This window comes from Mesitornis unicolor, unplaced genomic scaffold, assembly GCF_000695765.1.
Source record: "Mesitornis unicolor isolate BGI_N332 unplaced genomic scaffold, ASM69576v1 scaffold23019, whole genome shotgun sequence".
Lineage (NCBI taxonomy): Eukaryota > Metazoa > Chordata > Aves > Mesitornithiformes > Mesitornithidae > Mesitornis > Mesitornis unicolor.
In genome coordinates, this window is record NW_010206907.1 from 49,007 (window position 1) to 59,865 (window position 10,859).

Here is a 10,859-nt window from a genome sequence, read left to right on the forward strand (position 1 = left end):
ACCGCAGTCCAGTGCACTGGTAGTTCAGTAAACCCTCTACCAAATTTACCTCAAAGCATTGATAGCTGGATTTAACAATATTTGAAACCAGCTCTTAAGTATTTGTCTTCCTATTTTCACATGCTAACCTCTCCCAGCAAGACTCAAAAATTATAAAGATGAAATATAGTAAATGTCAAATTATCCACATTTCTCTTTCTTTTTGGGACTAAGCACAGTGGATCCCAGCTGTCACCTTGTCCTTTGAATGCTACCATATATAAATTTATACAGTAATTTTGTGTTACTGCACAGAACTTAATGCAGAACTTCCATGTTACACAAAAGAGGTGAAGTCAGTATTTCCAGAGTGGCTCGGATAAAATAGCCAAACTGTGGGAAAAAGATGTACTACTTACTGATGCATTCCCCTGTTGAGAGATGCCTTCTCTAGGTGAAGCAGGACTCCGATATTCCCTTCGTTAACTTCCCTGCTGCTGAAGAAACTCAAGAAGTGTCAGCTTTTGCTCTGTTTGTTTTTTTGGTGCTGCTTCCTATAGTCAAGTTACTGTAATTCTGCTGAAATCTGTAGTGGCTGAGAAGCTGGTGGCTTACTGAAGGCTTAAGATTTTGATCTTGTTCTGCAATCAACCACTGTGACATCAGGCAGCGAGCTCTTATGCACTAAAGAAAGTGGAAGAATTCGGTGAGCTTTCAAAATTCATTTGTAAATTGGAGTTTTTGCCTCAACCTGTAGGAATTGGTTAGAAGTAGGTCAAGCCCAGGAAAAATACGGTTGCTTAGTTCTCAGAAAGATTTGGTATTCTATATGTGTGTCAGAGAGACACCTGTGAATGTTGTACTGTGAGATGCCTCTCCCAGTGTTTGTTTCATGACTCCCGTAGCCCAGAAACTGGGCTCCTTGAACGAAACAGGAAGAATAACTTTATGTTGTTATGACTGAGAGTAAACGGTGATGAGCCAGAAGGAGCTGGACAGAAGGTAAAAGATTACTATTTTAGAAGGGCCAGAACACCTGAGTGTGCATAATGGAAAACTTGAAATTAAGCTGCTAAGCTTGTGTTCTGAGCAGGTTTATAAGAATTCATGATGGTTTTGGTGTGCTAAAGCTTTGAGAAGAGGTATCCTTTAGAGCTTCCATCAACTCATCTTTTAAAGAGGGTCTTTAAGAAGAACCTTTGCCTTGGTTAATGTAGATATTTGCTGTCTAAAATAAGCCAGGAAGTAATTTCTTCAGTATTTATTAGGTGGAAAATTCAGTGTTGCTCTGAATCAAGAGTACACTGCCAAAGAAGTAATTAATGAGTGTGTGTGTTTATGAAAGAGAGCTTTCTACCTTCAGTTTCTTCTCACTAGTGAGCTTCTCTCCTGAGATTAGGATCTCTGGACACTGAGGATTGCTTTATAGTGAATTTGAACAGATTTGTATCTTGAATTTGGCTTCAGACATGGATACGTCTGATGCATTTCTATGCAACCAGTTCATTTGTCAGTCATTGATGTTAACTAGATTTCGGAGATGTTCCTGACTGCTTCGCAACCTCCAGAGCAAAGAATGTTTCACATCCATTCGTACAGTAGTTTCAGCTGGGAGTCCTCAGTTAGGAGCTCTAGAAGCATTAATGAGCTTGGCTGTAAAATGCCCTTACGTAAATATAGTTAACCTCATACTGCATGATGGCAAGTCTTATGTACAGAATGACTTTTTAACTGGAATAGGAAGAGAATCTAGCCTGGCTGACACCTGTGGTTTAACTGGAGGGCCATTTTTTTCCTATGAAGTGGAGAATTTAAATTATGACTTATCTCCAGCTCTAACTGTATGCTGTCAGAAAGCAGTGAAAGAGGAGGTTAATGGATGCCTTGCTTTTATGAGACAGGAGAAAAAAATGGGGCCTTGGAAGGGACATCTGTCTTGTTCCTTGTGCACTTAAAAGGTTTTTATTGAAGCATGAAAGGTTGTGTTGTACCATGCTTTGTCTTTTTGTTGCTTATCCATGCGGTGATGTGCTGCCAACAATTCAATAAAGGAATTTGTCAAAATATATCCTATTAACCAATCTTAAACCCCATGTGTATGGTATATGGGTACTCACAGAAAGGATGGGAAAGAGAATTGAGGAGTCTTTTCTTCTTTTCCACCTTAAATCCAGAAACAGTGTCATGTAAGAGAAATAGTGACACTGAAGAAGCAGATTTATCCCAGGCATACATTACTAGGGAGAAACAAAGGCAAAAAAGAAAAAAAAAGGAAAAAAAAAAAAGAGCGAGAACCTGAGTTTGCTAATGTTTGAAGTGTGATTTTCAACTATGTCTTTTGAACTGAGATGGGGGAAAAAAAGAAATTCACTAAGAGCTGTGGGAATGTCTGTTGTATGTGTATTTTTCCTTAAATACTTGATATATGCCAGGTATGTTTATTCAAGTTTATGTATGTGTGAACTTTAGCGAGCAATATCAGAGGAAAAAGGGGTAATTTGGTGCTGTGACCAGAGGACAAAGTAAAAGAGGTGGCAAGATTACCTCCAAAGCCCACTCTTCAGTTTGGTAAAATAGTTTTAAATGATTTCTACAGTCTCTAATCTATAAGGGAAAAGAAAGAAAAGCAGCAGAGCTGACTCAAGGTCAGTAGTCTCTGCATATATGAATTATCTGGACTTCTTTCCATGCATTACTTTATTCTCAAAGTTCAATACCTATACATATATGAGGATTTATTAATCAAATACTGTGGACATTTGTCTAGGGAGGTATTCAGCCTGTGGATTGACCCAGATGTACAAATTTGTGCAGTACTGATAAGTACTGGACACAAAAAAGGATCCTAGCCTGTCGCAGAATTTGGCATAGCATCATCTTTGCCCATCATCTCCACTGGCTGCAGGACCAAAGGGACAATTCACAGAATCACAGAACGTTAGGGATTGGAAGGGACCTCAAAAGATCATCTAGTCCAATCCCCCTGCCGGAGCAGGAACACCTAGATGAGGTTGCACAGGAAGGCGTCCAGGCGGGTTTTGAATGTCACCAGAGAAGGAGACTCCAATATCAAGTTCTAGTTTGTTATCCTGTTCTTGCTTTGATATAAGGAAAAGATAGCAACAGAGTGACTTGAGGAACTCATTCTAGCAAAACCTGATGTTCTGCTTGAGGTTGAGTGTTGCAGTGTCAGAAGGTGCTTCTGTGGGCTTTGACCTGTATAATATCGAGTGGCGTTGCAGGCTTCCCAGATAAGGAACAGTAGAATGTTTGAAATTCAAGAAAATTTTTCAGTTTTCATTGCTTCTGCAGACATTTCACTGTTGAGGAATCCTACTTTGGCAGACAAAGTAAGAAAGTGCTAAAACTGGAAACCATTTCTAGATAAGAAGATCCTGGAATGTGGCTTAAGGCAGTTCTTACTTTGTTTTAATTTCTCTATCCCTTGTTTAGGTAAAATAAAGTATGTTCCCATTTTGGTATCCTTGGAATATGCTGTCAACTAGGAAGTGTCCCTGCTGCGGCAAACAATAAATGAATGGAGCTCAAGGACAGACAGTCTGTGCATTTGAGAGTTCAGTTCTGAGAGAGTTTATGCTGAGAAATGGATTTTTTTTGCCCAGAAAGCATGCCAGTGTGTGTAAGGAAACCAGGCAGTGGTGCTGAACCCTCAGGATCGAGAGGGTGCATAACAAACCCAACATGCCCTGTTATGAGTGCCCATCCAGGGTAGTTTTGGAAGGGCTCTCCGACATGGCTGTTTACACTGCAATGCTGCTTTTCACAGATAATATATCAAAATCAACTGCAGCAAAGTGAGCTGTATGAAATGGGAAGGGGACCTGCTGCCTCTCCAGCAGGCTCTGGTGGTCAGTACCATACAGATGTGTCTTAGCTTGTGGTTTGAGCAGCTGACCATCCCTGTAGTATCTGGACTGTTGTGTAGGACACAATAAAATAGCAGTACTGCTGAAAAGCCTACATTTACATAGAAACACCCCCATTCTGCATTTGTCCACAGTATATACATTTCCTAAAGTGAATATTGTTAATCTCTCTTCTCTTTCTCTGTCCTTTAGTTAGTGTGGTACTCCACACATATGGAATTTGTAAACAAGTTTCCAGCTTCTTACTTAGTCAGCAAATGCAATGTTAATGCTTTTTAGTAAATGGGGATGAAGATCTTATAAAGCCTGTATTTAGGTCACATTTTCTTCTGGTAGAATGCAAAGGAACTAATATCTATTTCTATGAGTGCATAGGTGAGGGAGAGTGGTTTATATTTATATCTTTCTAAAAGAATCTTGTATTTCTTTGGTGAGTGAGTAGTACGTGATTATTTTGGAGTGCTTGTTTATAAGAACTGGTTATCCAGCAGCTCATGAACAAAGCATCTAATCAGCCTTTGAGGAAGCTCGAGAGTAATACCTTTCAGGAAACATCCACAATCAGTCTGAGGCTTTTTATTGCTCTGAGCTGTTCAGATTAATAGGACTTGTGGATATGGACATGAATCACCTGAAAGTCTCTAATTGCAGAAACCATGTAGTTACTGCTTTTACGCCTTTGTCATGATGAATGTTGTGGTGGGTCACCCAAACACTGAGAGGCACAAATCCTTTCCTGTTTTGTAGTTGGCTGACATGCCTCACTCAAGCCTCTCCACCTTGCAACTTCAGAGGATCTGACACCAATAGAAATGTCCTGCACTGGCTGTGGAAATCCATAATTGGAGGTGCAAATCTTTATTTGGCAGAAGATGGGGAGGTCATGATTGCAACTGAGATAGCAGCTGAGATAAGTCAAGTCATCAACTTCAGGTTGCCATGGAAGTGAGCGGCACTTCTGGTGACACTGTCAGCAATGGCAGTTGATTAATGATGGTCCATCCCTGATTTCAAGTATATGAATTGGATGGACCAAGGTGACATTAAGATTTATAACTGTATTCTGCTCTGAAAGGAGAGCTTTTAAAATCTGTTTGCCTAGGAGTTCCCAACATAGTGATGAAATTGGTTTCAGGAAAATTTGAGAGTATAGAGCAGGCTCTTGTGCTAGTTCAGTGCAAATATAAAGAGCCGAGTTATCGAAAATTTGAGGAAATTATTGTTTAGTGAATTCAAGTGTATTGAATGCCCCAGGTGGACATATATAGGTTAGCAGAACACCGAAGAACAAAGGTTTGTCTGCATGCTGGAAATGCAGGGAGGTATCCTGGCAGCCAGCCTAAATTCTTGTGTTTTAACAGTAGTATGAGATGATTTAAGTTCAGGATTACAGCTGCAGCCTTCTGAGAGCACTGCCCATTCAATATAGTGAATCAGTAAATTAGACTCAGTGTGTGACTAACATGATAGGGGCACTTTCAGCAATGTTACTGGTTTCTCATAAAAAAGAGTGGCTAGTTCAGCATTCGTGTTCTTGAAGTATTACAGTTTATTTGCCTAAAAAAATATGTAAAACGAGGACAGATTTTTAGATTATCTTCTTAGCCATAGTAGAATGGGTAACAACTCTCTGTAAAAGAAACAGAGGGGGCTTGATAGTTGTTCTAAAAAATATTTCACATCACATGTCTTTTCCTCTCCCAAACACAAATCACAGTTCCTTGACTTTGTCTTTAATAACTGAAATGTTTAACAGCTGAAATAAAGCAAGCCTAAGTGGAGAAAGAACTACAGGATGATCTCAGTTACTTTTCTTTATGTGCCTCACAAAGATGTTCTTTTATTACTGTGGTCATAAGGATAGGCATGAGAACTGAAATGGAAGAGGTGAGAGACAGGTTCTTGCAAACGTTTTGCAGGTAGAAGGAAGTAATTCCTTGGACAACTGCTAGCAATAATTTGGGAGGTTTCTTTTTAGGCATATGCTGCAATTTTGTGACACGCATTGGTGAACAAAAGCGATTTGGGGTTGAAATGAGAGGGAGATGAAAGGGAAGTTGTTAGGAATGGCATGAAGTACAATAGATGACATCATAGCATTGTAAATTCATGCAGAAGTCACGAAACTTGAAATCAAGGTTTTGAGGAGGTGCTTCAATAGGGCTGCTCCAGTTTTCTCTGAAGTCAATAAAGATCTTTCAGTTAATTTGGGGAGAGCTGGGTTGGGTCTGCTTGAACTCTATTTCTTTTCCCATACAATGAAAGGCTGAGATGAGGCTTCCTAAAAGGGGAAAAAATGTCAAATGGGTCATCAGAAGGATGATATCATAGACTGTTCAAAGCCTTTTAAGAAAGCCGATGAAAGTGGCCAGTTTTCCAGAGACATTCTAAATAGTCTAGGGTCCCAAGGGACTCCTTCCCATGCTATGTGCTGGCTTTTCTGGAGAAAGGTTGACTAAAATAATAAATACTTAATAAACTAGTGCTGTGTTATTTTACAAAGGCAAACAAATGTATTTTTTTTTCCTGAAGTAAAATATAAATATCTGACACGTATCTAAGCTATCTCTCTTGTACCCTGAGGTAAAACCTAGCAAAGGTTATGGTTTGCTTTTCCTTTTGCATATGGATAGAAAGCCATAGACATTATTGACCTTTCTAGTGACGGGATGAATTTATCCCATTAGTTCTAATGCAGACAAGGTTAGAGCTGAGCCAAAGTACTGTAGATTAGCATGACAGAAGCAATAAACCTGTTAACAGAGCAGCAAGGAGGTAGTGAATGAACTGCCTTCCTTAATCTATCTGTAACCCAGAGGCACTTCTGGATGAGTAAGGGTCAGATAGAGAGCTTTAGCTGATGACTCTTCTGTTTTTTCTACCTTCAGATATCTCAGCTTATGACAGAGACTGGTCGAGAGGGCCTGACTGAAGCAGCATTGAACCGCTACAATGCAGATAAACCCTCTTTGTATAGCTTCCCTGTGTCCCAGAGCACATACGTTGCCAGTGAAGTATCCACAGGCACCTCGGTGGCAGCATCATTTTTTGCCAGGTAAGATTTTTCAGATTTTTCTTCTCTGGAAACATAATTTCTTTCAAAGCAGATGTTTCTGAAGTGAAGAAGTTAGGTTGACAGACCAGCACACATGTTGAAACATGGTTATAGATACAGATCTATCATAAACTTGCTAAACTATAATGAAAATGTTGTTTAATCCACTCATATTCCTTTGTCTGTAGGATGGGGATGTTACTTCCATCTTCTTCTGTAAAGTGTCTCTTTAACTCTTGATTTGGGTTAAACTGTGAATGCGCTCCCAGAATAATAGCAGGTCTAGTGGCATTTTCAAAGGAGTGTATCCCTGAAGAAGAAGGGCCTATCCAAGTAATTTTCTGAGATAGGCAATTAATTGTAGAGCTAACTGCAAGTTAGTAGTTCTGTTTGGTGGGCAACCTTCAGGCTTCTTTATTGAAGCCTTCCATATAGTGCTTCCATCTAGGGAAATTATTGAGATTTCCATTTTCAGAATGAAAAGTCGAGGCATCTGATTTCAGTTTCTGTCTCTGTCATGCTTTTGAATTGAACTGACAGTCTAAACGTATCCTCAAAACACTGTCAAGGTTTCAAAAATATCTCAATGAGGTAAAGTTTAATTAAAAAAAAAAATCTTATAGCTCTCTTTGTTAGTAAAAATGGTTTGTTAAATTGGCATACCAGCTAATAAGTGAAATATCTGTTATCACAGCAGAAATATTTTTTGTGCAGAAATATGCTCTTTGCAGAAGATACGTTTTTTTTTTTAGTCCACTTGAATCTTTATGTTACTGGAGAAGTTAAAATAATCCTCATCTTTTAATGCTTTTCAATAATTAGTGGATTGACTTGGGAAGAATTGTGGAAGTAAAGAAACAACGAGAGAATAGGATGTTTTCATAGCACTTTCAATCCAATCTAGTGAGAGAGTTGAATTTAAAAACATGGAGTGAACTTTGGGGTGAGCATCTCAGGCAAATTCAGATTAACTTCATACCCTTTGGAGAGCCAACTGTTAGTAGTTCCACATGATTCTATTTTATTTTAAAAGTAAATGAAAAATTTACAAAGTTCTTGGACTCTATAAATCTGGAAAGAAGATTTTCCTGTCCTATTTTTCCTCACAAACATGAGGGCTGCATGTGTTCAATCAGTGTCACACAAGAAATAAATCACATAATAGGGTTAGAAGTAGCAGTTTAGAAGACCCAGTGAACTTTGTTTGGGACAGCTCTGCCATTTTTTCTTTACAGATGTGATACTGCAATAGAAAATGTGAATGATGACAGTGGTCTTGATTTGTTGCCCTGCAGGCAGTTTAAAATTGCTGAATGTACTCATATGGTAATATCTAACTGGGGTGCAGATTGGGATTAGCACATATTTTAGCACAAATTGATTTATGAAGATGGCTTAACTCATTTGTTCTTCATTGTTTCACTGGTTTATGCTGAGAGAATTCATTTGCTCTTAATATACTGTGCTGAAACGCAGGAAACAAATTAAATTTACTTAAAATCCCTTGTATAAATCACAGCATTTTAAGTAGAACTCTGTTCATTTCTAGCTGATGGTGTGAATTTCTGGGTATGCTTGGTCCAGCAGAGATCTCATGTTCAGGCTATTTATTTTGAAACTGTGCTCAGCAAGACAAAAATGCCTGGTTTGGTTTGGGGTATTACATAATTAGATTAATATCACTTATAAAGTCAGTTGTTCACTGCTTGACCTTTTAACAAGGAAGTCCAGCACTTCTTTTCAAAAAGTGGATATCTTGTAAATTTTTGTTTTGCATCTTATGTGTCTCATTGCATTTTGTAAAGTTGGGGGAAGAAACGTAAGAACCCACATTATATGTATTGTAAAATGTGAAATACAGGGCAGTGGTTGTCAAACTCATTAACATGATGCTCTCTTTACAATATGAAACATTTCTACCAGACATTTGAATCCTAAACTTCTGCTTTTTCTGCATGTAAGTGGCATGTGGAGCAATGACTAACAGCTATGCCTGTTTTTTTTGAACGTGTGTTACATATGATGTTTTCATGGTCGGTAAGTAAGAAATCATTACGGAGCCAGGGAAATCTGCTAACGTCAATCTGAAGTTGGAAGTAGAAGAGTAGAAAGTATTCTTTTGAAATTTGAATAATGTCCCACAGTATTTCACTCTAAGTTCCCTAACAAGCAAAGCAAAGCTCAGATGAGGCTCAGATATAAAAGTCATCCATCTTTGGGGAAAAAACCCAATTAACTAAAATGCTATAGTATGGAGGAAATGTCAAGGCATCCATGGGAACTTCTGGCTGTAATTACTTGAGAAACATCAAGAACGGAATACTGGGAGCTCATAATTTTTCTGTTCTCAGGCACTAGTAGTCCAACAGTGACACTCACTGACTGGTCTACAGCTGGCGCTGAGCCACAGAGAAGTGTCTGAAGGCCATGGTAACTCTCAATCTTTTGAAAAGCCAGGAGACTTATCAGTTGTCTCAATACTTGACTGCCATGCTTCGTGATCTATAGCTGACAGGTTTCCAAGCCAGCTAAAATGGCTCCAACTCCTGTGAATTGTCATTTGTTCGGCTATTGCTGCAAGAGAACTTATCAAGGGAATTTGTCAGGCTTCCCTTGGGACAGTATGTGAATGTTTTAAGGGAACAAATGTTTGAAAACTGTCCAAAGTGCTCTGCTGGTAGGCTTATGGATATTAGATGATACAGGTATGAATGATGAGTTTCTAATGATGATTCTAACATGGAAACAGAATTAAATAGATCCTACTACAGGCACCGCATTTGACTTTCTGTTCAAGACTATAACTCATTTTTGTCTCAGATATCCTCCAGTTCATGCTAATTTAGAATCATCTTGCTTCTTAGGAGTACAATCTGTGAATAAAAGAATTAATTTAGTGAATGTGAAATAATGATAAGATCCTTTACTCAAGAAGAATAATTTGCAAAGTATTTTGGGGTTTTTACATGAGTTAACTTTTGCCTCCAGTTTGGATCTTTGTCTTAAAAGCAGCACTGCATTTTTGGGCCATCGCAGTGTAAGCTGTACTAGCCTCTTGCCTTGCCTGCTCCAAGCACAATGCAAGACTGTGCCACCTCTGGTTAACAGGGAAGTACGATGCTGGTGCTGATGCTGCCAAAAAACATGAGGGAAGGATCTTCTGTTGCTTGTCTCTCTGGTGTCTCTGTGAAGGTCCAGCAGGTGAAGGGGCTGAACCGTGTTCCTATTTATGTTGATTTCTGCATGGAAAAAATTCTAGGACTCTGGCTTCAGCTTTGGCCTGACTACTCCATAAATAAACATGCCCTTCTGAATAAAACTTCTCTGTTGTGACTGGGCTGTAGAGTTTCAACAGCCTTTCAAAGGATAGCATGGTGCAGGAGCTAGAAGTCCAAACTGGACCAGAGCCTTTCAGTTGTCCTTACGATACCTAAAGTTTTTTTGGATCTTGGTACTGTTCTCTGTTTGTGCTGTTACAGTAAGCTTGTTTTCTCAGAGAGAAAAACAAAATATTGCTTCAGGACAAAGGATAAACAGAAAGGCAGGTTTCTTTTTGGACCTCAAAAAAAGGCAAAACATTTCTGTAGAGGAGATATTTTTAAATGGTAGTCTTGAAAGGTGTTTCCTGTTGCTGGTCAGGAAGTATAACAGTGTATCTTGAACAAAAGCCCGCCTCAGTCTGAAATCAGATATAGTTGTATTTGGATTAATTGAGCCTAATGGGAATATAGATAATCTTGAAAGTAGCCTGAAAAATCTGTTCTAGGGATCATTTTCCATGTCTTTATGCAGTTTAAACACTAGGCAGGCCCACACAATGCCCCTGCTGTAGATATAGCAAAGCATGGTTTTCAAATGAAATGCAGTAATGTCCAGGTTTTCAAAAAACTCATTATTTTGAGACAGAATAAGAATATAAAATCTTAGCTTCATGTCTA

The 10,859-nt window shown here is 38.8% G+C and overlaps 1 protein-coding gene across 1 annotated transcript in view; it reads left to right on the forward strand.

Annotated features, from left to right (window-relative positions):
* Positions 1 to 6,921, forward strand: part of LOC104546540 (kinesin-like protein KIF26B) — a gene marked incomplete at both ends in the record, with an annotated part of 27,122 nt that extends 20,201 nt beyond the window's left edge. The window contains one exon of the mRNA XM_010191956.1: positions 6,755 to 6,921. Coding sequence (XP_010190258.1) covers positions 6,755 to 6,921 — 167 coding nt within the window. The remainder of the gene's footprint in view (positions 1 to 6,754) is intronic.
* Between the last annotated feature and the right edge of the window lie 3,938 nt (positions 6,922 to 10,859).